At 35.2% G+C, this 26559-nt stretch overlaps 1 protein-coding gene across 1 annotated transcript in view; it reads left to right on the plus strand.

Moving 5' to 3' along the window:
* Hook1 (hook microtubule tethering protein 1) overlaps positions 1-24219 on the plus strand; it is a 50769-nt gene extending 26550 nt beyond the window's left edge. The window contains exons 9-22 of the mRNA XM_069987167.1: positions 701-867; positions 2168-2308; positions 3149-3350; positions 4519-4629; positions 6295-6382; positions 6465-6525; positions 9703-9843; positions 10923-11016; positions 12741-12775; positions 13131-13213; positions 13796-13896; positions 16380-16481; positions 18532-18600; positions 20551-24219. Coding sequence (XP_069843268.1) covers positions 701-867; positions 2168-2308; positions 3149-3350; positions 4519-4629; positions 6295-6382; positions 6465-6525; positions 9703-9843; positions 10923-11016; positions 12741-12775; positions 13131-13213; positions 13796-13896; positions 16380-16481; positions 18532-18600; positions 20551-20721 — 1566 coding nt within the window. The 3' untranslated portion in view covers positions 20722-24219. The remainder of the gene's footprint in view (positions 1-700; positions 868-2167; positions 2309-3148; positions 3351-4518; positions 4630-6294; positions 6383-6464; positions 6526-9702; positions 9844-10922; positions 11017-12740; positions 12776-13130; positions 13214-13795; positions 13897-16379; positions 16482-18531; positions 18601-20550) is intronic.
* Positions 24220-26559: the final 2340 nt, after the last annotated feature.

The raw sequence follows: 26559 nt of genomic DNA on the forward strand, positions 1-26559 counted from the left end.
TTGTCATGGACTAATTAATTATTCCCTGAAAATGTAATATAATGGATACAAAATTTAATGTAATGGATAATTTCCTACTATGAACTAAAACAATAAATTTGGCTGAGTAGGTAAACAGTACTGTGAAAATTATACCTAGATGTAGGAAATTTTTTTTTAATTCTACATATTAACTCAATTTTAGAGACTTAGAACTATTTTCTTCCCAAAACCAAGTAGGAGCCCTAGCATCCTAAGATAGTCTTGCTCTGTTCTCTTCATATAGGTACTGATTTGGTTTCTTTTGTAGTTGATTTGAGCCTTCCAAACTCAGAATACCAGAGTTGGAAGATCCTTTGAAATTACTGTTTTCATGGCCTACACAGAATTAGAATTCTGAACTCTGAATTCTTTTTTTTTTTTTTTTTTTTTTGGTCAGTCATGGGGCTTGAACTCTAGACCTATGCACTGTTCCTCAGCTCTTCAGCTCAAGGCTAGTGCTCTACCACCTCAGCCACAGTGCCACTTCCAGTTTTCTAGTGGTTAATTGGAGATAACATTCTCATGGAATTTCTTGCCCAGGCTGGCTTTAAACTGCTATCATCAGATCTCTGCCACCTGAGTAGCTCGGATTATAGGTGTGAGCCACCAGCGCCCGGCTCTGAACTCCTAACTCTTAAGAAGGTTTAATTAATGCTGCTTATATTCACATATTTTTTAGGTGACTGCACTTCAAGATGAGAAGAATTCACTGGTTTCTGAAAATGAGATGATGAATGAAAAACTTGACCAGTTGGATGGCTCATTTGATGATCCAAATACAATGGTTGCAAAAAAGTACTTTCATGCACAGTTACAACTAGAACAGTTACAGGAAGAAAACTACAGGTAGCATTGTAATAGAAATTATTTTATAAAATTACAACTGTTAAGATTTATACTTGTTTAATAACTGCATGGTACATAACTTGTTCCTGCCTCACACAGTTCAGTTGCACAGAAGGATGTGTATATAAAATTAAAACAATTTCACAATTCAAAGGACCAAGGTACATAGGCAATCCAGTAAAAAGATTGCAGGAAGGCCAGATGTAGTAGCTCACACTTGTAATTCCAACTACTCAAGAAGTAGAAATTAGAAGGAATGAAACTTGAGGCCAGCCTGAGGAAAAAGTTTGTAAACTCCTTTCCCTATCTCAACAAAAAAGCTGTGAGTGGTGGTGAAATGCACCTTGAATCCCAGCTATGCAGGAAGTGATAGGTTGGAAGAGTCTGAGACCAGCCCTGGACAAAAATCTGAGACCTTACCTGAAAAATACCTAAAGCAAAACAGGGCTGCGGGCACGGCTCAAGTGCACTTGTCTAGCAAGCATAAGACACTGAATTTGATTCTTCAGTACTGCAAAAAAAGAGATGGTTTTCATTTTAATGTTCTTATTTCATCTTTTCAAAGTCATCGTTCTTACCTTCAATGTACATTAGTGGTCTCTTACATGCTTAACCATGTACCATTGTACCATACATATTTTGATAACCATTTCATATTTGCAGAATGGATTGTAAGGTCAATTTCTTATTAGAGCTGGACCTTTTAACTATTGAATGTAAACTGTCCAATAAACTTTCCTATTACTTTCACTAAATACACGTGTGTGTGTGTGTGTGTGTGTGTGTGTGTGTGTGTGTGTGTGTGTATGTATGTGTGTGTATAGAACTGTTTTATGCCTTTTATACCTTTGCAGTTATTTTACAGATTTGCAGATTTTTTTTCCTGAATCATTTCTCTGAATGACAGGAGACATGCTTATTGACTTTGTCCTTTATACTTCATTGTCTATTTCCTAAAGACTAGTGCAATCTCTCATAAATCAGACTCTGGTCATAGAATCAGGAAACTGGTTACTGACAACGTATTATCTAAACCACAGATCCTATTCAAATCCATCCGTTGTCTCAATGCCTTTTTCATTCTGCTTCAAAATCTAACTCAAGATTATACATCATATTCAGTAATAGATTCTTACTCAATAGACTATAAATCACTATTTTTACTTTGTCATTTCAAAATGAAGATCCTGAAGATATCTTAATTATTTTAGGTTTTTTTTTTCTCTTTTGAATGAGATGCTAAAAAAGAAAGAATGATTGAAATTATACTATAAATCCTCACTTGCTTTTTCTGTTTCAGGCTTGAAGCTGCAAAAGATGATTACAGAGTTCACTGTGAAGAACTTGAAAAACAGCTGATTGAATTTCAGCATAGAAATGATGAGCTGACGAGCCTTGCTGAAGAGACAAGAGCCCTGAAAGATGAAATAGATGTCCTTAGGTATGGCTTGTCTAAATGTGATTATGTTACTTCTAACTTATTCCCATGCATCAGACATTGAACAGTTTTTATCCAGGCTCCTACTTGTTACTTCTTTTATGCTTATTAACTGGAATTGCAGTTTAAAGATTCTTGATTCTTGTTAGAAGAGTTTCACATTGGAACCCATAAACCCAAGTGATATCTTTCCCTTAAAATTATATAAGCATTTAGCTTGGTTGCCTTGTATATTGTTTATGTTTTGTAAAAAAAATTTTGGTGAGGAAATGAATTCTCACGATGGACATATTTTCACATAGATAAAATAGAGATAGATATAACTGAGAATTTTAATGTTTCAGGAAGGATTGTCTTTGGTAATATAAAATTTGTATTTAGCTTTTGTTTATAAAATATTACTCAAGAAACAAACCAGCCACACTATATTTTCTGTTAATTTTCACTTATCTTTGCTCTAGTACAACTGGTCAGGGAAGTGAAATTCTAAAGAGAAATGCTTTGCTAAACAAATTATGAATTGAGCCAACATTCCAAATATCAAACATTTTAAGTATAATTATGTTAAACGATATATATAAAAAAGAACCCCAGAATATGCCTATAAACTAGGGAATGGTTCAGAATTTTTCAGTTACACCAACAAAACCATCCTTTCAGGCTAAAAACAGTTTGATAATGTATCAGATTTGAAGCATTTTTATTTTTATGCGTTTATTACAAAAATATTAAAATTCAAATGGTTTTAGGTCCAGCTCTTTGGAAGATTCATTTTATAGCTAAGATAAAATTGTTGTGTATATACTAGTGTTTTTACAAAGTAATGCTTGATCATTATTATAGGGCTACCTCTGATAAAGCAAATAAACTGGAATCAACAGTGGAGATATATCGTCAGAAGCTGCAAGATCTAAATGACCTTCGTAAGCAGGTGAAAACACTACAGGAGACAAACATGATGTATATGCATAATACTGTCAGCTTAGAGGAAGAATTAAAGAAGGCAAATGCAGCACGAACACAACTAGAAACATACAAAAGGCAGGTAAGAAAATATCATAAGAAAATATCATGATAAATTTAAAGTTCAATTTGGTACTTCATTTAATCTGTAAAGAATGATAGTGTAGCATTTGTAAGCAAATAGAAAGACTAAGTAAGCCAGACCCAGAGAAACAGAGGCTACATGGTTTCCCTCAGTTGTGGTAGCTAGAATGTACCTATACATCTCTAAGTAAACACACTGGGTGGTAAAATTAAGCTGAAGTGTAATAGACTCTATAGAGAGAGAGCACACATAGTCTCACTCTTAAAATAGACTGTATCAAAGCCACAAAATAAGTCCCAGGAAATGGATACTTGCAAGAGTGGAGATTGGTGCTAAGGGGAGAGGGATAGAATGAAATGGGGAAGGGGAGAGTATGCAGGCAAGAATTCATTGTTGTATATGCCACAGAACTGAGAAATATAAGGGAAGGGGTGAGTTGAAGGAGGGGTAAAGATATTGAAGTGATGACACAGATCAAGATATTTTGTACTCATAAAAGGCAAAAAATTCAATACATAACCTAAAATTAAGATAAGTCAGGGAGAAGGAGTGGGTTTGGAAAGATGGGTGAGAATGTTGGAAGGGATGACATTGATCAAAATGTACTATAAACTGCTTTGGTGAATGGCCACTCCTTTGTACGACTACTTAAGGATAATATTATTTTTGATATATAACTAGGAAACATAGATGGTATAGACTGGAACTATATCGAATATATTTTGTTTTAGTATTTTCTAGTGATCCTAATGAAACCATTAGAATAGAAAGGATGGTTTGTAAAGTTATTGTATAATTATTAGTTGAATATTTTGCATTTCATATTCTTGTAATAGTTCAAAGATCAAGAATTTTTTCTTCCTAAGGCCATTTGGTTATTTCTAATATTATTTGTAGGTCATACAAAATTATCTGTACAGGTAGATAGGCCTTTTTATCCAATGAAAAACATATATGTCTGTCCTTTCTTGTACCAAACTATTTTGAGGCCTTTGTATGGCCTGAGGGCTAGATATTCCTCAACGCTAATGCTGTTTTCTAAGTATTTTGAATTAGACTGTAATTTTAGTAGAGACATTTTCTTTCCTGTATTTCATTCACTTAAAGTATGTGATTATTACACACTCTTCATTTTTGCTTCTTTTTTTTTTTTTTCCAACAAAAGGTTCAGGACCTTCACACTAAACTTTCCTCTGAATCCAAAAGGGCAGACACACTAGCATTTGAAATGAAGCGGCTTGAAGAAAAACATGAAGCTTTGCTGAAGGAAAAAGAGGTAATCAAAAATGTATTTGATGAGGGACTTTTCATTCTTTTAGAATGGTATTGATATCTACCAGTTCTTACTTTCCTGAAATAGAAATAAGAATTGGAATCAAATAGTTGATATAAAATGAAGTCTCAGAAAATTGCTGTTACCTCCTCATTTCATTTCTAAATATGTTTTTTTTTTTTTTTTTTTTTTTTTTTTTGTCGGTCGTGGGGCTTGAACTCTGGGCCTGGGCGCTGTCCTTCAGCTCTTCAGCTCAAGGCGAGCGCTCTACCACTTGAGCTACAGCGCCACTTCCAGTTTTCTGGTGGTTTATTTGAGATAGGAGTCTCACGGTCTCTCCTGCCCGGGCTGGCTTTGAACCGCGATCCTCAGATCTCAGCCTCCTGAGTAGCTAGGATTACAGGCGTGAGCCACCAGCGCCCGGCTATATGTTTTATTTTTAATTGGCATGTGTAAATGATACATAGGGTTCAGTGTGATATTTCACCACAGGCATACAATGTACACTAATCAAATTATTACTGTTTTTCCAATCCACATCCTTTTCTATTGAATGTTATTCTATGGTTTAACTTTCAGTGTATACAAAGAAGAGAACATGTGGTACTTGTCTTTCTGACTTACTTAACCTAATACTCTAGTGCCATCCATTTTATTGGTTCAGTATTTCGTGTCTGTGGTTGTATATGTATTTTTCATTTTTTAATCCATTCATTTGTTGATGGACATGGAAAGCAGGTTTCTAATGATTATAATAGACTTTAAGTTTATTTATAGAGTTCTCTAAATTAATAGACAAATTTTCTATGGTTTTATTGTATTTATGGGAGAGGAATTTTTGTAGATACTCATGTCTGCCTATAGTTATTATAGTGTTCAGAGATGGCTAGGGCATTTGTCAACTGCAACCTAAGGAACTCTTTAATAAGTTACCTTTACTTTTACATTGATTTAATGAACTTACAAGGTTTTGTTTACTGACTTGAAACATAATAATGTTTAAAATATGATTTTATATTTAGAAGTACTTTGTTGTCTTGGAATATAACATTAAGTACAAGTCTTTTGTTTACAAAACAGGTTTTGTCATAAGTGTAGGCTCTAAAATACTAAAGGAAATACTGTTATGCTATCCTTGGGAAATGGTGTTTTTCTGAAATTAACTTTCAGGATGATAGGAACCATTTCCTCGAGCAGAACTTAACAGTAATGGTAAAACAAATAACTCGTCTACTGCATGTTTTGCATGCCAGCCATTATTCTAGATTAACTTCACCTCAATTCATTAATTAGAACATCTTTTCCATGATTTTTTGTATTAGTGTTCAATTTTGAAGATATACAACCTAACACAAAAAAATTATACAAGTTGCTCAGGATAATACAGCTAAGAAACAGTGAAACTGGAATTCCAACTCTGATTGATGTGTCCTCAAAGTTGATGCTCTAAGTTGTTATCTATAATGAAAGTTACTCAATTGCATATATTTGATTCAGAGATAAATATGATGGTGAAGAAATCAAAGCCATGATTCACTGTGAGATACACACATAAACACACACACACACATGCATCTTAAAACTAAAACATTTTAAATTCAATAATTATTAAATTCAATTGTAAGCCCAAAGTGTTAACAGTGGCTGAAGTCAACAATTGTTTTTCAGAGGCTGATAGAGCAGCGTGATACTCTGAAAGAGACAAACGAGGAGCTTCGATGTTCACAAGCACAGCAAGACCACCTGAACCAAACTGGTGAATTCGATTTGATTTTTTTAAAAAGATTTAAAAACAATGATTGAATTACTGAAACACTAATCTATTATTTGTTGTTTAGATTCATCTGCTACAAAAAGTTATGAGAATCTTGCTGCTGAGATTATGCCAGTGGAATATAGGTAAATTTATTTCAATTGATTGATAATCAATACTCAGTATTAAAAATGTCATTTCTTTTTATTTTCAAATAACATGTGTAAACTTTTCATTTTGGGAATTGGTTTGATACTATACAAACTAATGCCAAAGGTTAAGTAACATGCTCAAGACAATACATCTAAGAAGCATAGAAAGAAATAGGAGATGAGATGCACAGAAAGCGAGAGGATTGAGTAAAAATTTAACAAAAAGTTAAGATGTTCCTTTTCACTGAACTTCTATCTTGGCCTTTAATGTTGTTTACTTCTAGACATTTTGAGTAATATACTATTTTATAGTTTTCTTGTTTTGTAGGAACAGTTTTATTTATTCAAAATTAGTCTACTCTTTATTTTTGTTGTTGTTTTCATATTTTAGCTGGTCCTGGAGCTTGAACTCAGGGCCTAAGTGCTGTCCCTCAGTTTTTTTGCTTAAGACTATTCCTTTATGGCTTGAGCCTAGCTCAACTTCTGGCTTTAAAAAAAAATTTTTTTTTAATTTTATTGTAAAGATACTGTACAGAGGGGTTACAGTTACATGAGTAAGGTAATGAGTACAGTTCCTCTTGAGCATTGTTACCCCTCCTTTGTTTTTCTTCAGTCATCCCTTCCCCCTCCACCTCACCAACTTCTCCCTCCCTCTCCCCCACCAGGTTGTAGAGTTGGGGTTTGTTTTGTTTGTTTTGTTTTTTGTTTTTTGGGGTTTTTTTTTTTTGCTTAAACTCTGGGCCTGAGCTCGCTGTCCCTGAGCTCTTCCTCAAGGCTAGCGCTCTACCACTTGAGCTACAGCACCACTTCCGGTTTTCTGGTGGTTTATTGGAGATAAGAGTTTCTCAGACTTTCCTGCCTGGGCTGGCTTTGAACCGTGATCCTCAGATCTCAGCCTCCTCCTGAGTAGCTAGGATTACAGTGAGCCACTGGTGCCCGGCTAGAGTTCGTTCAGCTCAGTAATTATAGTTTTATTTGTAGAGTTGGTTTTATCATCTGTGACTGTCACAGTTATCACTATCTCATTTTAGAACATTTTCATTACTTCTAAGACCTTATACTTATTAGCAGTCAGTTTTCATCCCTATCTTCCTGCTAGATTCTAGCCATATACAACCAATACCAACTTGCTTGTTGTGGATCTTTCATATACATAGAATCATATATGATGTGGCCTTCTTGACTGACTTCTTTTGCTTAGTGCAGCATTTTCAGGGTTGTTGATTTTTAGTTTACTTAGTTTTTAATTTGTTGTCTTAACAACAAATATGTTATTATAGGTTGTTTATGTTATATATTGATGTGTATAACTCACAAGTTCCTTGCATGCTTAACTAGAGAGTGACATGCACTTTTAAATTATTAATATCCAGTCATAATGGAATTACCCTTTCAGTTCATTTTCATATGCTTGTCAGTGACAAATTAAAATGAATGTCAATTTAATCTTTCTAAATCAGACATCTTAATTTAAAACATTTCAAAATTTTTCAGGAGCAAAAGTCCATAAACTCACTAGATGGCACTCTAATTTTAACCATGATTTTTCTTGTTTTTTTTTTTCTGTCATGGGACTTGAACTCTGGACCTGGGCACTGTCTCTGCGTTCTTCAGCTCAAGGCAAGCACTCTGCCTCTTGAGCCATAGCACCACTTCCGGTTTTCTAGTGGTTTATTGGAGATCAAAGTCTCATGGACTTTTATGCCCTGGCTGGCTTTGAACCATGATCCTCAGATTTCAGCCTCCTACGTAGCTAGGATTACAGGTGTGAGCCACCAGCACCCAGCTACCATGATTTTTTCTTGGTAGGTGGTAAGGTCATGTAGTATGTTATAAAAATAAACTAGCTGTATAAAGTTCATGTAGCATAACATTGCCTTTAGACTAGGTTTACCTATATCATTTAAAGTTTAAAAATTATCAGAAAACCAAAAACATTACAGCAGACAAACCTCTGATGAAGTGAATGTTAAATATGTAAGGTGTAAATAGCTACTTAGCTTTCTCAGTGAGGATTCAATCATTATGATAAAATTGATTTTAAAAAGAGCCATGTAAGCTTGTATTTTAGAGTTACAGTGCTGCCATTTATTGGAACAGAAGTTGGAACAGGTTGAAATAATTTGGGACAATATTGTTGGAGAGGGGAGAAAGTATTATTTTCCTATTTAATATCAAGAAGAGATTTTTTATTTTAATGCCTAAATTGCATTTTGAATGTATGTATATTGGAAGTGCCAGCCGTGAGTAAAAAGCCAAGTGAGGACACAGATTCCTGAGTTCAAGCCCCAGTGCCTGCATATACACAAAAATATGCATAAATCTTTAATTATCACCCCCAAAATTTTCTGATTACTGTCATGAAAGTATAAAAGTTTTAGCAAACTAATTTCTTACATTTATTGATTTTTACTTGCATAGTTTCTAAGAATATATAATTTCTTTCCATGAGTATTTCCAAGTTACTAAAGTCTTATTATCTAGGAATGTAATTATAATAATTTAATCATATATAGTGTAGTACTTGATTTTGAGGAATCGAATTCCATGTACATGATTTTTACTTGTTTCATTAATATTTATTTTTTATTTTTTATTTATTTATTTTTATTTATTTATTTTTTTTGTCGGTCGTGGGGCTTGAACTCTAGGCCTGGGCGTTGTCCTTCAGTTCTTCAGCTCAAGGTGAGCGCTCTACCACTTGAGCTACAGCGCCACTTCTGGTTTCCTGGTGGTTTTATTGGAGATAGGAGTCTCACGGTCTCTCCTGCCCGGGCTGGCTTTGAACCGCGATCCTCAGATCTCAGCCTCCTGAGTAGCTAGGATTACAGGCGTGAGCCACCAGCGCCCGGCATTCATTTATTTATTTTTTTATTTTTTTTAAGGTCGTGGGGCCTGCATTCTGGGCCTGGGCGCGGTCCCTCAGCTCTTCAGCTCAAGGCTAGCGCTCTACCACTTGAGCCACAGCGCCACCTCCGGCTTTTTTCTTTTTGCTTATGTGGTGCTGAGGAATCGAACCCAGGGCCTCAGGCATGCAAGGCAAGCACTCTACCACTGAGCCATCTTCCTAGCCCCTCATTAATATTTTTAAATGTTCATTATTAACAGGACTTTCCTTTTTGAAAAAGCATATAGTAACTTTTTTTAACTAAAAAATGTTTTCAATATTAGGGAGGTGTTCATTCGTCTCCAGCATGAAAACAAGATGCTTCGCTTGCAGCAGGAAGGGACTGAGAATGAACGCATTGAAGAACTGCAGGAACAGCTAGAACAGAAACATCGCAAGATGAACGAACTGGAAACTGAACAAAGGTAACTGCTTTTTTTTTTTTTATTGTGAGAATACCATACAGAGGAGTTACAATTACATGGGCAAGATAATGAGTACATTTCTTACCAAGCATTGTTGCCTCCTCGTTGCTTTTTTAATCATCGTAAGTCATGTGATTTAGTTACCTCTTCTCGAAATCAGGACCTATGTAAATGGAAATTATCTTTGCATTATTTAGAAGGAGTTTGGCAGATAATGGGGGATATATAGCTTTAATTTGCTGAAGAAGCCAATTAATGTATTTTATTAGAACATATTATTAGAACACAAAGTAATGTTAATAGGCTTGATTAACCAGGTTGCTTATTCTTTTAATTTTATTAGATAGCTTCATAATTGACAGAAAACCTAACAAAAGAATAAGTCACAGTTTGTTTCTGTAGTAGAGTGGATAGATAGGGCAGATTGTGAATCCCACTTCTGTATTACCTCGTTAACGGACTGTGGGAGAGCTATTCAAGCTCATCCTCACTGTCCTCAACTGCCAACTTCCTAACCCTGAACTGTACACTTACCTGTTACCAATTTGATGATTAAAATTATTTAGAAGATTGATGTAGATGATAAACACATGAGTACATGATTATCATGTTAGTGATAATTGTAGTAGTGAAGTGTTGTATGTAATGAACAGGAGTGTGTGTCAGTCATATCCACATGTAACATCTGTGTGCATGTGTATAGATGAAAAGTAGAACAAAATAACTTGCTGGTAAATTCTTGTGAATAACTCTTAAGAAGAGTTTTAAAAAATCAAACTTTGCTAAGTTAAAGTACATGGTAGTTTCCAATGTCAATTTGTTTAGTTTATATCAGAATCCATGAAATGATTGGAAAATTGTGACTTTTGTATTCTCTCAAAACACTGAAATTGAAACAGAAAAAGATGCCAAGCTTCTACTCATTAAAAAACCAAATAAAGGAAAATTGACTTGGTTTTCTAATTTTTCAACCAGTGAGAGTACAGTGCAGAAATATGTTTTTGCCTTAAATGAAAAGAGTTGGATATCTGTGCCTTCAAGAGAGAAATAAAAAGTTGTTAAAAATGTTTTGCTCATAGGCTGAGCAAAGAACGCATTCGAGAATTGCAGCAGCAGATTGAAGACCTCCAAAAATGTTTACAGGAGCACGGCTCCAAGTCTGAAGGCGAAAGTGTAAGTAATAGAAAGCATAATGGTTCTACTGTGTATTGTTTCTCTATAATTGCCCCATGTACTCAAATTAATCTCGCATTTGAAACTGCAGCCTTTATCCTTGAGGGTACCCCTAAAATACCGTATATATCTGCATAACAGATGCATTGATTTTGCCACTTGAAGCCTGTAGGTTGATCATATACATTATATGGTGATTTCTATCTCTCCTACTTAGTTACACCCACCTAAGTTCACGATAATTCTTGATTGGAAACATGGGACAGTGAGTCCTTTGCAAGTTTTGAATGGGCTCCAGTAGTTCTCTAGGAGATAAGTCCAAATGAGAGTGATCAACAATCAGAAGCCTTCTAATAGGAAAATAAATTATTATCATGACCCTTGAGAGACAGCACATCAGTACTCCTAAAGGCATCAACCCTTATTTCATACCTCCTTCCACACTCACAGTCTTGACAGACACTATGCCAGCAGACATTAGCAGACTTAGATGAATTCTAGCCTAAGTCTAAGTATGTCTTGAGAATTTTCTCATAATTAGAGCTTATAGTTTGAGCTCTAAATATGGGTAGGAAAGGAAATAAAATAACTATTGAAAAGAAGGGTGTATTTACTTTAAAATAACAAAAAGGGTGGGGCTGGTTTTATGTTGAGAGACATCAATTCTGATTAGGCAGGGTATTAGATACTGATGGGGGAGGAACTTGCAGACTATGTAGAGATGAGGAGAACAATTGAAAGGGTTGCATTTCCTTTCTATTTTTATATACTTTATATGATTTTCTCTTTTTTCCCTGGGGGCTTGGAACATAGAAATCGTCTCATGCATGGCGGCATCTCATATGTGCATATATACGGTATTGTACTCTCTAATATAAATATTTTTAAGCCACCGATCTGTTTGGGGATTATATTTTTAGATTGCAGTGTTTGGTTTTAAATTTCTTCATCTTTCATTTTAAATTAATAATTGCCCAAATTATATTTTTTAGCCTCTATATGTTTATCTTGGCACATGTACACTTACTGCAGAAGTGCCATTGCAATCTGAAGTACTGTGTGGTGTTTGTTTTTTTAATTTGTTTTGGTTTTTGCTCTTCTGACCCTAGATGTCACTACAGTAGCCTGGGTTGGCTACACACTCATCATACAGCCTAGACTAGTCTTAAACTTGCAGTTCTCCTGTCTCAGCCCTCCTGAGTGCTAGGATTATAGGAATGTAGTCAGATAAAGTGCTTCTATTTAAAACAGGGTATTTTACATTTAAGTTTGGTTTTTGAAAGAAATATAGTTATTTGATTTTTTATGTTAATATTTACATTTATAGTGATAAACATTTTTAATATGAAGGTAGAACTTAAAATTTGTAATAATTTTGAGTGATTCTGTAGAGACTTTAGTGTTTGATACTCCACAATATATCACATTCAGCTTGCATTTGCTATTCAAACTCAAATTTAATTTGAATTATGTTACAAAAATATGAGACATTTCTTTTTGTTACCAAAGTCTTTCATTTCCTATTGCCTTTCTTTCCTCTTTTAATGTAAAAAATACAAAATTTATGCTCTTGAAAGTATGCTTTTTACAAAATATACAAAATTCAAAAGCATGTGTAGTTTTACATAGTTCACCTTGAAAAGGTTGGTAAAGAAATTTTGATGTCTGGAAAATTTGCCTTTGTTAAAATAGTCATCTTACAGGAACTTTTTTTAATTTTGTAGTCCAGCAAACTAAAGCGGAAGTTGGAAGCTCATATGTAAGTAAAATTGATGTTTCATTTCAAATAGGAGAACCAAAAGGTTGTAGAAACTTCTGGAATTTGTGTCCTTTTCTGACTTGGTAAATTAAGGTACATGCCCTGATACAGAATGCTTACCACTGCTGTCAAACATGGAAATTAACATGTTCATGGCTCAGCCTGCCTGGCAGCCACCTAAACTTCTGCATTTCACAACCTCTATGGTAGATAAGTAGAATCCCCATTTCATAGGGGAGGAAATGAAAGAACAAAAAGTGGCCTTCTACAATTCTACCGATGTTACCCGGGTGTAGACCAGTTTTCATCCTTAGGTATGTTTTACTCCAAGCTCCATGCTCTTTCTACTACTTAGGGAAAAACTAACAGAGGTCCACGAAGAATTACAGAAGAAACAAGAGCTCATTGAAGATCTTCAGCCAGATATAAATCAGAATGGTAGGTATTTGTAAAAATTTGGATCAGACTCTTATCTAAAGATCTTTCCTTTCTAGTTAAAGGATACATGAGCTGTGTATACATCTTTGTACAATGTGTAGATACATATATTGCAAATAGGAACCATGATAGTTTTTGTGCTTAAGCTCATTAAGATATGTCATCTGAAAGCAATGTAAAACTAAAAACATCAACTGATTGGTATATAGGAGTATCAAACATTATAATATATTCTAGAATTAATATTATGGAAATTTGAATAAAATAATTTCAAAGAAAGTTTCAAACAATAGAAGTATGCTTTGTTTTCTGTCATAGTAGGGCATGCATTCAAAATCATATTTGTTCTTTATTCAAACTGTTGATAGAATAATAGCTGAATTAGAGTATAGGTGAAGAGTTACTGAAGATGTGCTTAGTAGCTCAAAAGTTTTGATAAGAATTCACTGCAAAGAAGAAATGAAGTTTCCTTTTAAGTTCTCAGTCTTTGAAAACTAAGTTTGATGTACATAGTATTTGGTGAGAATGAAATATGCTAAATAGGAAGTAATTATTTATGTTTCATTTTATTTTCACTGCAAGTCCAAAAGATCAGTGAACTTGAAGCTGCTCTTCAGAAGAAAGATGAAGATATGAAAGCAATGGAGGAACGATACAAAATGTACTTGGAGAAAGCAAGGAATGTGAGTGATTTATTTCACACAGCTCAAGCCTCTGTGCTCATATTTCAGTTGGTTCTGTTTCTCTGACTGTCCTGCTTTTGTGTCCATGAAGAGTCACTGCTCTGCACTAATTTGCGTGTCAGATACCTCAGGTGTCTTTTTGTCAAGCCTCAGAGTCAGATAAAATAAACACATTGCTTCAGGGGCAGCTTCAACACTAATTAGAGTAACTCACTAGAGAATGGGACTACTGTAACTTAATGGAGTTTCATTTGCTCTTGGCAAAATTTTATTTACTGGAGTCTTAGCACTTTTCTAAAAATAATATTTGCTAGAGTCCTAGTAAAGCTTTTGTGAAATTTTTAACTTTTTAAACTTGTTACTTTTTAAACTTGATTGAAATTATTTTATCCTTTTTTAAAGACTGTCTCACTGTAACCGAGGCTGGACTTAAATATTTTACCCTTTATACCACACAGTTCAATACTGTTCTGATGTTCACTTGATTAAATTCTTCTTGTTTCTTATATCATACTTTTTAGTAGGTATTGTTTTAGTTTCATGGGTACAGTTTACAAGTATTTGCTTAGAGAGTATTCATCTACTTTTTTTATTCATTGGATTAAAGGATTTTATGATGCACACATATGGTAATATATCTTCTTTTCTTTATAGTTGTTTGCATGTAAGCTGTAGGCAACATATTATGTGTAAAGTTTTCTTTTATTCTGGTTAGTGAACTTTTTTTCTTAGAAATAGAATTATGACATTCTTAAAGGGTATAAGAGAACAGTGATAGTAAATTCCTCTTTGGCCATAATTGAATATTATCACTTTAAAGAGAGTTTATTGCTTTGATGAATATGATTTTTTTTTCTTTTATTATATGAGACAAAGTTAAAGAAGTAGTTCGAGAGAAACAGATACCCAGAATAGGAAATTCAGAATATATAAGAATATCACAGGGGTTGGAGATGTGATTTGGTTGGTAGAGTGCTAACCACTGAGCCAAAGTGTCAGGTACAGAGTTCAAGTCCTGCTGGACCTAAAAAAACATGGCCATGATAGCCATACTTTTTATCATATAGAGATAGCATTATGGTTTGTTCTTTATAGCTAATTTAAATTTTTTTATGTGAGCTGAGTGCTGGTAGCTCATGTCTGTAGTCCTAGCTACTCACAAAGCTGAATCAACCTGGGCAGGCAGAAGACTCTTACCTTCAATTAACCACCACAAAAGCCAGAAGTGGACCTATGGCTCAAGTGGTAGACTGCTAGCCTAGAGTAATAATAATAATAAAAATAATAATAATAAAATCAAGGACAGGGCCCAGAGTTTGGGCCCCAGGACTGGCGCGCGCGTGCGCGTACACACACACACACTCTCTCTCTCTCTCTCTCTCTCTCTCTCTCTCTCTCTCTCTCTATGTACTGAGCTTTTATGATGTGAACTTCATGAAGGCAGGCCTTGCAACCCTGTGTCCCCAGCCCCCCACTGTATCTGCCATATAGTTGACACTCAGGAAGTGATTTTTTAATTCATTAACCCCAGCAATCATTTGGTATCATACCTCTGGCCTTTTCCTTTATAAATATCTTACCTCATTGAAAATTTGAAGTCTTTAAAAATAGAAAAATAGGGCTGGGAAGGTGGTTCAGTGGTAGAGCGCTTGCCTTGCATGCATGAGGCCCTGGGTTCGATTCCTAAGCACCACATATGCAAAAAAGAAAAAGAAAAAAACGGAAGTGACGCTGTGGCTCAAGTGGTAGAGCACTAGCCTTGAGCTGAAGAGCTGAGAGACAGCATCCAGGCGCAGAGTTCAGGCCCCACGACCGAACCAAAAAATAAATAAATAAAAATAAAAAAAAATAATTTTGCCTATAATTTATACGGATTTTTTAAATCAAATTGGTTTCTTGACAGAATGCTATCTCCATATTTAAAGTCTTCGTACAACATTCTTATCAAATATCTCCTTTTAACCAACTTTTAGTACTTCATCTAGGTATGTGACACAGTGCTCTTCTGTCTTCAGGTAGAATTATCAGTGTTGGTTAGTCTGATATAGTTGGTTACATATATAGTAAAGTGGTAATGACAGTAAACAAGACTTTACCAAGAGTTTGCTAAGAATTGCTTCATACCATTAGTCTGTAAAATCAGCAAGCTCTGTAATTTTCTTATTTTCCATTCGGAAAAATATAAAAGACTTACTTCAGGATCTCCGTGCTCAAAGGTTGGGCAGCAAAAAGGCTGAGCAACTCTCTGAGTATTGATACTTAAAAAAATTTGTTTGGATGGTAAGGTTCTCTCCCCTTTTGCAATGAATTTTTATGCTATTTCCTGACTATAGTAAATGATTTTATTGTAAATAAACTACCTTTAGCTTCTGGATGACTTTTTGGTAATTTTCTACTTCCATTTACAGTTTTTATAGAGTATATTCTTAATGTTTTTTGCACTTTAATAAAAGATATAGTAAATATAAATTTTCTTTTAACAGGTAATAAAAACTTTAGATCCCAAGTTAAATCCAGCTTCAGCTGAAATAATGCTACTTAGAAAGCAGTTAGCGGAGAAAGAAAGAAGAATTGAGATTCTGGAGGTAAAGCTTCTATCTTCTTTTATCTCTTACTTTTACTTTTGTCATATATTTACCATTAATGATAAGGCATCATCAAATGTTAGAAGTAGAAGTACACATTTATTACTGCTTCCCTAGCCTAGTAGGTTGGGGTAAAACAAGGTTTCTATGCCCTTTTTATTTGCTGGGTTGTTCTCTTGCTGTCTAATGGCCAGTCGTATGGCTATACTTGCCTTTTTGTAGAGTGCTGCTATCATGCTTCTATTAAAATTATGCAGAAGTGATTTCATTCAGAAAAAGAAGGAAAAGTAACAGAAAAAGAGGGGAAAGTAATTGCTTGCCTTCTCCACAAAGTACTGTCTGCCTTTAGTTATCTAGGTTTCTTGTCTTTCGTCTGAGCCTAAAAATCCTTAGCTGGGATGTTTTAGGAAAAGAAAGTGATCATGTAATTCCAGTTATTCCCTCATGAGCTAAAGTAGCAATCATGATTATTATTTAGAGTTCTAACAATAATGGCATGACATTAATTATCTCTGCAACTAAAGTAGCAATTACATAAAGTTATAGTAATATATAATGCATAATCTCAGTTTTGCTAATGGTTATAGTATTTTTATAAACTCTAGTATGTCAGTATGAAGTTGTGTGATCTTAGGTTTTGTAATTTTGTGTGCTCTAGTTTCTTTTGCAAAGTGTTTTTACAAAACTAGTAATTACTGGGGCTGCTCCTCAAGCCAATATATTCTGGCCTAGAAATGATTGCTGTTTAAATTAACTAGGAATATTCAATTTTAGAGAAACACATTGTGTTCATGTATCTTTTCTGGGTACTGTTCTTGAGCAAGGATGTATGGACTCTAGTGGAAATATTTCATCACAGCTTTGACATCATCTCTTTTGTACATCCAGAATATATACAAGCTTATGCGTGCTGTTCAGAACATGTCTGAAAGGCACCGGAAAGGATTGTCTTCATAAGAAATGCAGTTTATTCTTCTAGATCCAACTCAAATGTCTTTTCCTCTATAAAACATTCTATATAATGTTTATACAGCAGCAGTTCTAAATTCCACAGTGAATCAATGTACTTTAACTCCTGGATTTATCACAGAGAAATGGGTTTTATTTATTTATTTATTTTGGCATATGTTTGAAGTAGACAAAGCTGTATCTTCAGCATTAAATATTACATGAATCAGAGGTTATTGGCAACATATCTTAAAGTCCTCACCTTCCTACTATGGTCCTTAGTTTGTACTTCTGTAAAATAGTAAGGCAGCTGGATGATCTCTGAAGTATCAGTTGTTGTTTTCTCCACTGCAAATCTTTGAAGTATGTCCCCAAAAAGTACAATGATAAAATTTTTTCTCTTAAATGTAAAGTTTTAAGAAAAAGTATGTCTACATCATGTAAGTGTTTAGTTTCAGTGTGTTCATCTCTACACACTGCAGAAAGAGAAATACAATATAGACAGCAGGAGGCTGCCTGAACTTGAATGATGTGCTTTCTACATCAACAGCATCAAGCAAGTATTTCAAGAGTATAGGCCAACTCTATCAATGGAATTGCAAAATTAGCTGTGTTCAAGTAATTAAGAAAAGTATATTAGTATCTACACTGTTACATAAATATTTCTACAGAGAATACAGACCATCAGGAATTGAAAAAGAACTATTTATGCTAAGGATTGCAAGTGATTTTTATTGTATTCTTCCCACTTTTTAACTTTATTCTATTACTCTTTAGTCTTGACTCCTACACAAATGAAGCTCTGTCTTGATATTGAAGCCAAGATACAGGGAACCACAGTGTAAAGAGTCATTTTGTGTGTGTGTGTGTGTGGTGTGTGTGTGTGTGTGTGTGTGTGTGTGTGTGTGTGTGTGTGTGTGTGTGTGTGTAAGAGAGAGAGAATTTTATGAAACTGTTGTGACTTGGTTTGCATTTTGATTACTGCATTGCCTTACAAATGTACATTTCTTATTCTTTAATAATGAAACTGGATACATGTTTCAGTTTATGAAGTATTTAAGCATTTATGGTGTTTTAATGATTCTCATATAATTTTTCCCAGAGTGAGTGTAAGGTAGCAAAATTTCGCGATTATGAAGAAAAACTCATTGTTTCTGCCTGGTACAATAAGGTGAGTTGAAATTTAACCAATTATTTGAAGTCTAGGACATTGTTTATCAAACTTTGACCAGGAACAATACAAAGAGATATATCTTATGCCATAAAGTAGACTAATGTGTTTAAAGAACTGAAACAAAAGTTATTCTGACATTGTACACTGCATATTGTTTCCTTAAATGTTGATCGTAATTGATTAAGTTCATGACTTTTCAACCTTTAGTTAATACATATATATGCACAGGCATAACCATATTTTAATTGCTTTATTTGAGATGAAACATTCATTTGTATTCATAAAGGGTTTCTAAAAAATGCATAATGCAAATTCTTCAAGCAAAACTCTTCAATAATTATTCATCTGTCCTACCAAAAAGAAAATAGTATGAAGTAATTTGAATGTTGTGTTGTAATTATTAGCATTAGTAGGATATGGAGCTGTATTTCATGCTGGTCACTGGTTGCTCATGCCTATAATCCTAGCTATTCAGGAGGCTAAGATCTAAGGATCACCATTTGAAACCATTCCAGGCAGAAAGACTTGAGACTCTTACCTCCAGTTAACCAAGAAAAAAGCCAGAAGTGGAGCTGGGGATCAAGTGGTAGATTGCTAGCCTTGTGCCACAAAGCTTAGGGACGACATCCAGGCCAGAAGAAAAAAACAGTGTTAGATTTTGTGATGTGTGAGGTTTTCTTGAATAGTCTAATCTGAATAGGTAGTAATTTGTATTTGTTGTTTTGTGTGAGGATTATCAGTGTATACCCTTAGGTGGATGCTGAGCTTCAGCACATTGCAGTAGTGCTCTTTCCCTGACTAGTTAGCATGCTTCCCTTGCGCTCAGTGCTTTGCCCTCCTTTCTCTGTATGGTAAAATCTGACTTAATTTAGAAGGTCTGTAATTTTGGTGAGGTTTTCTCAGAACTGTTCCTTATATATTAACCACTCTAAATGAGATCAGGGAGTGTACCTTTGTTGTTCCTCTGTGGTCCTCTTATGCCTAAGTCAAAAAGGTATAGCACAGCATATTAACTAATTGTCATCATGAGCTCTAATGAGAGAGTAATGCCTTCCCTGATAAATAACCAGTAAATCCACAGATTGCACTTCAGAAACCATCGATTTAAGATTTTCTTTCTTTTTGGCTTTTTTTTTTGTTGATCCTGAGGCTTGAACTCAGGGCCTGAGCATTGTCCCTCAGCTTTTTTGTTCAAGACTAGCACACCCTAACTTGGAGCCACAGCTCCATGCCCAGTTTTGGGGTGGTTAATTGGATATAAAAGTCTTACGGAGTTTCCTGCCTGGTTTGGCTTTGAACCACATAATCATAGCTCAGCTTCCTGAGTAGCTAGGATTACAGGAGTAAGCCATGAGCACCTGGCCAATCTAAGCTTTTCTATGTGTTAGTTTGTTCATAGTTGGTGGAGTGATAGCCCTAACATAAAAATTTTGCTTTAGAATTTCTTCCTATTTCTGTAATTAAGCCTAATTCTTATGCTATTTTAAGCTACTCATTATAGTAATTTCAAGTTTAGTGAAAAGAAACTGGGTTTAGTGCTGCCTTACTAAAATTGACATGTACAGATTTAGTCAGCTTTTAGATTTTTATTTTTTATTTATTTATTTTTTGTCAGTCTTGGGGCTTGAACTCTGGGCTTGGGCACTATCCCTTAGCTCTTCAGCTCAAGGCGAGTGCTCTTCCACTTGAGCCACAGTACCACTTCCGGTTTTCTAGTGGTTTATTGGAGATAACTCTCATGACTTTCTTGCCTGGGCTGGCTTTGAACCATGATCCTCAGATCTCAGTCTCCTGAGTAGCTAGGATTACAGGCGTGAGCCACTGGCGCCCAGTGATTTTTATTTTATTGTGGGTTTCTATAGTTATTTTGAGGATTAAATGTGAGTTCTTTGCAGACTACCTATTTAGCCAAATTATTTATGTATATATGCTTTTGTTCCTGTCTAGAGTCTAGCGTTCCAAAAACTGGGGATGGAGTCTCGGCTTGTGAGTGGTGGTGGTACGTGCAAAGACTCTGGCGCGTGCACTCCTGCCCGGTCCTTCCTAGCACAGCAGCGGCATATCACCCACACCCGAAGAAATCTCTCTGCAAAAGTTCCTGCCACAACTTCCGATTAAACAGCAAAGGAAACCATAAACAAACAGAAGTGCCCTTAAAATGTTTGTACCTTTCAACAACAACAAAAAAGATTAAGATGCTTGACACCAGCTATTTTAAAATCAAAACACATCAAATTAATTTTGCCAGCTCACTTTAAGAACAAGGTATAGAATTGGCTATCTCTTTAGGGGGAGCACATTTGAATAATTGGAATATATAATTAAGCACATGTCTCAAAGATTTGTCTTTCAGGAGTATTTTTAATGTTTTTAACTATCAGTAAGTTAATTTGCACTTTTTAATCTGTAGTATGTAGTTTTGAAATGGGTCTAAATTCATTTTATGTTTTTGTCTATATAAAAAGCCTTGAGATAGGCACCTAGAGAATCATAAAACTAATTTATTTTGGCTTATATATAAGGTTTTACTTCTGCTACATCTGTCTGGGTATATTTTGTCATGCTGTGGAAGGTATAATGCTTGAAAGATTTGCCTGTTGTATTAACTTAGCTATAGTTAAAAAAGACTGAAGAGGTCACAGTTTCCTGTGTTCCTACTGTACACAAGGGCTTCTGAAGAGTTTGAAATGTTAAGGGTGGGAAACAAACTGACATTTCTAAGAGGTGCCTTTCTGATAGGAAGCAAATTGAAATTGTGTGAAAGATTTTCACACTCTTTAATGTAATTAATAAGGAGTTTAGCTACTCCTCTTAAGCATAAAACCATCATGGATTCTGCTTTATAAACGAATCATGATGTAATCATTTTATATCTTCATTGACAAGAGATGTTGCAGTGACAAAACAGCTTAGCATCAGTTTAATTTTTCTTTGCTTACTGAGGAGTTTGTCTTGGGCTGAGCTTGTAGTATTCATTTCTGCCCAAAGTTGGTATTTTCAAAGGTGTTACTTTCTAATTTAGGGTGTCATCTTTAAAAATCACAATATTGGAATGTTAGTGAAGTTGTGTTAAATCTCTGTTGTTCAGTATTGTAGCTACAGCAACATGTGGCAAGTTAAATAAAATGAAAAGTTGGATTATGTGATTGTATCAGTAACATCTTTAGCACTCAGCAGCCTCCTGTGAGAAGTGCCCACTGCAGCGGACATTCCAAATACAAATTGTGTTCATTGGACAATGTCACACTAAATCTTTTTTATAACCTGGAAATAAATGCTCTTTGACTTTGGATCAAAAAAATCGAAGAAATATTAACTATAGCAGATAAAAAGACAGACTGATTTGTGACATAATTAGTATCTTACATTGGGTATGGTTGAATACTGTATATTGTATCAACCATAGTTAATCTTTTTAGTGGTGGGCCTACCAACAGTTACATCTAAAGATCAAGAATCTTTCTTTAACTGAGTTTTCTTTTCTTTTTTTAATTAACTTTATTTATTTTTTGATTATATGGTATCAAGGCATTGAACCCAGGGCTTCATGCATGCTAGGCAAGCACTCTACCACTAAGCCACATTTCCAGCTCAAAGATCAAGAATCTTTTTTTGGGGGGGGGGAGGGTCCGGTCGTGGGGCCTGAACTCTGGGCCTGGGCACTGTCCCTCACTCTTCAGCTCAAGGCTAGCACTCTACCACTTGAGCCACAGCACCACTTCCGGCTTTTTTTCCTTTTTGCTTATGTGGTGCTGAGGAATCGAACCCAGGGCCCCATGCATGCAAGGCAAGCGCTCCACCACTGAGCCACCTTCCCAGCCCCTCAAGAATCTTTTCAGTGAAGGAACAGATGTAAAATGTTTCTCTGCTGTGTGAACTACATGATCTTTGTTGTAAATACTGTGTCCTTAGTGTGAAGGAAGGTGTACCAATATATAAACAAAATGGGTATGTCTAAGGTTCAGTAAGATGTTATTTACAACAGCTGGTTGACCTGTGGTCTAGATTTTTTTCCCAGCCTTTCTTTTCATATGTGAGTGTTGTCTCATTTGCAGTGTTACCATTTAGATAATGGGGTTTAAAATTTTTGCCACGTAATTTTCTTTTAACCACTGAAAACAAGAATTTAAGGTTTGTGTCTTTGAGATTCAGGAACATCTACTAGGATACTGTGTTTTATCAGGGTTACTTCTGTTGACTACCTCTGTAGGTGTTGATGTTTGTGTTCTTTTTCTATCTGTGAAGTTTTGTTGTTGAATTTTTTTGTATTTTCTTGTAGTGTCTGTGACTTGCCTGTGACTTTTAGTGAAATGAAGTAAGACAGTGAAAATATTCTAGCATGTTTCTTAAAATTTTCTAAATATTATAGCATTTTGGTATATTTTAGGTATATCTGCTCCGTTGGTGTTTCTATTTGCTACTAATTTAGATTTTACAAGCTCCTCAAGCTTCCCATTAGTGCAATTTATTGTAACAAATCAACTTCCATAAGTTAGTGTTTTCCAATTCAATTCCTCATTAATTTTTAGTTATACTTGGAATTTCTAAATCATGTAATTTTTGAGTAATGGCATGAAATTAAATTCCTTTTTTTTCTTAATAGAGGAAAAACAAGTCTGATTTTTCATTTTCCTAGGTGATAAGTTGAATTTAAAATGTTGGATATGAGTATTTATATAAAACTAATGTAAAGTTCTGTATTACTGTAATTAGTCAGAAATTCAGGAACTGATCAGAAGTGAGATTGTTTTCCACATCTGGTTAATAATGAGATTGACACCCTGTGGGTGGTAAAGCATTATAAATATTCATCACGAACTATGAGGTATACAAACCTGTGTTGTAAGGGAGGCTTAAATTGAATGCCCTGGTAATTATGAAGACAGACCACAGACCAATCTGGAAATGATCTTTAATTCTGAGCATTTGCTCTATGAATAGTCATTTCTCTTTTTAAAGTATAAGTATACTAGAGTGATGTTTATGCTGAGATTAACTTAATGTATTGAGAAATATTTGAAGTTTATTTTTTCAATGAATAAGGCTATGATTTAGTATAGTTAAGAATGTCTCATCTAGAAATACAAAATTGATTTCTCCCTCACAAGGCATCCCCACTTTGGGTAATCTGAATGCTATGTAATGCCTCCATACCACACTGTGTCTGTGCAGTACTCATCTGCAGCATGAACTCAGAGCGCCCTGTCTTTATTTGGTTCTCACTGGGCATATTTAATGAAAAACATTCCTGTGTAAAATGTGTCAATGTGGATGTTTGCATACATTCTTACTGTGAATCTGTACGTGGCAAAAAGGAATTTGGAAATTGTAAAGCACAATCTATAAAGCACTCGTGCAGTAACTAAGCTGGAGATAGCTTACATGTAACATTCAGTTTGTTAAAGGTCCTTCCTATTTTCTATGGCAAAGTCTTTGACACTTGAAAAATAGAAGCAATACTTGATTTATTTTTGTAAGTATCTAGAATATTATTTTAAATGATGACGATCCAATATAATAGTTGTGAAATGTATTAAGTAAATAAACTTTCTGCTTCTGTGTCTTTCAGTTGTGATTTGTTCTAGTGGGCACACATACACATTTATGTGCTGGAATAAATAGAGAATAAAAAGTATTATTTTATGAAGAAAAATAATTGCATTAATTGTTTTGCTTTAAAAACATTTTTGGAGGTAGAGTGTGTTTCTGGTGCTGTGGTTTGAACTCTGGTCCTTGGATCTTACTCAGCTTTTTCACTCACAGCTAGCACTCTACCACTTGAACTATACTTCCACTTTCAATGTTTTACTAAATGGAGTTTCCTGAATTTGTCTTACTGGGCTGGGCCTCAAATCATCATTCTGAGATCTTAGCCACCTGAGTAGCTATCATCATAGCCACACCAGGACTTGAATTTCTTTTAAATTTATGAATGAAAGATGTATAAAGGTAATGTTTGGTGTGGCCTTCTGTATCTCCAGTTTCACCACTGGAGTGTAGGCTTCTTTCATATGTGGACTCCAGAACATAGATACTGCTGTTTATCCCTTACTATCAATTCTTTCATTCTTCCTTTAGTAATAAAACCCCAATTTTTAGTTTGTTACATTATAATCCAGAAAATTTAAAAAAACAACCACGACTGAACCTTACTTTTCAGACTCCTTTATAACTAGGTGGTAGTGCATTTTACTGACTTCTGGGATTGTGAATGGTTCTGATATGTTGCATGCCACAATATTGGGCATCCTTGGTTGGGTTCATGTGGTTCACACTTGTAATCCTAGCTATTAAGGAGGACAAGATCTGAGGGTTACAGTTTGAGGCCAGCCCTAGCAGAAAAAAATCTGTGAGATACTTATTGCAGTATCTGTTGAGATGCTGCAATAAATTAGCAAAAATCCTGGAAGTGGAGTTGTGTCATTCATTGGTAGAGCATTAGCTGTGAGCAAAACCACCCAGGCCTGAGTTGAAGGCCAGGATGGGCAACCTCCTCCTCCCCCCTCCAAAAAAAAGGGACATACTTTCCCTAACCCTTTGCCTCCTAGTCTGGTGTGGCATGTGCTTGAAGCAATCTTTAGATAACAGTTAAGCAATAAGGAAGTTAAGTCCCAGAAATGAGTCTTTAAGCAGATCAGCTATGAATTTCTAGCCCAGGAATTATTTTATTAGCATATTAGTTGTATACAGGGGGAAACATGCATACAATGGGTTCTTTTTTCCAAGTAGTTTTATAAAAGAGTTGCTGCTTAACAATCATCTCCTGTTCTCATTTGCAGAAAGTAGCCCTCAAAGAGATGTAAGAAAGGTTGTGTTTCAAGGTGGGAAGGGATTAAAAAAGAGGGAATGAAGAGGTAAATGTGGTCAGAGTACTTTATACACATGTGAAAAGAAAAATAACCACAAAAAAACCTATTGAAGTTCCAAGAAGGGCAGGGGCAGGGAGTGGTGGAAAAATATGAGGGGGAGAGTGATCTGATTTCTCTTTGTTTAAACTTTTTATAAAAGTTATTTGAGGGTTCTTTTTTCCACCACCCTTACATCTTGAGATCTATACAGAATTGTTGAAATGGACATTGCAGTTGATTTTAGAAAAGGTCAGGCATTAAGAGCCCATGTTCTTGGAATGTATCTTGGGAAAGTTGAATTCCCACTGTTAAAAGATTATTCAGTATTTGTTTAAGGAATCTTTACATGAAGTTCCCACTGAAGATGTTCAAGGATGGATGGAGACAGGTCTCACTGTAGGTAGAACCTCAAGATCCCCCTCCCCCCAAAAAACTATCCATTTATATTTCCAAACTACAGCAAATTGTTTTGTATCTAGTTGACTAAGAATTCTCAAGAGGGTTCTATACTTGCCCTGAACAATAAGGTGGCTATTAATCCTGCATATTTAAATGATTTTTTTTTTTTTTTTTTTTTTTTTTTTTTGTCGGTCGTGGGGCTTGAACTCTGGGCCTGGGAGCTGTCCCTCAGCTCTTCAGCTCAAGGCAAGCGCTCTACCACTTGAGCTACAGCGCCACTTCCGGTTTTCTGGTGGTTTATTGGAGATACGAGTCTCACGGTCTCTCCTGCCCGGGCTGGCTTTGAACCGCGATCCTCAGATCTCAGCCTCCTAAGTAGCTGGTGGCGTGAGCCACCAGCGCCCGGCTTAAATGAATTTTTTTAACCACTAAAGATGGTATTCTTCAGACATTCTATCCCCTTTTGGAGTGCTCCATAGTTAAAGATGACTGAATTGCTGCAGTACTGGACAATGCAGACAATAGGACATCGCTTACAGAAAGTTGGAGTGGGCACTTTCAACCTAGACATCTAGCTTGAATATACTGTCTGAATAACTGCAATGAAATTATTCTGAGCCAAATATGATTACTGAGGCCCTGGAACATGGATTCAAATTACCCAGAATAAGGAGCTCTGAACTGGAACAATTCAATCTAACATTTGTGT

This window comes from Dipodomys merriami, unplaced genomic scaffold (assembly GCF_024711535.1).
Source record: "Dipodomys merriami isolate MVZ:Mamm:240054 unplaced genomic scaffold, mDipMer1.0.p SCAF_34, whole genome shotgun sequence".
In the NCBI taxonomy this organism is placed as follows: Eukaryota; Metazoa; Chordata; class Mammalia; order Rodentia; family Heteromyidae; genus Dipodomys; species Dipodomys merriami.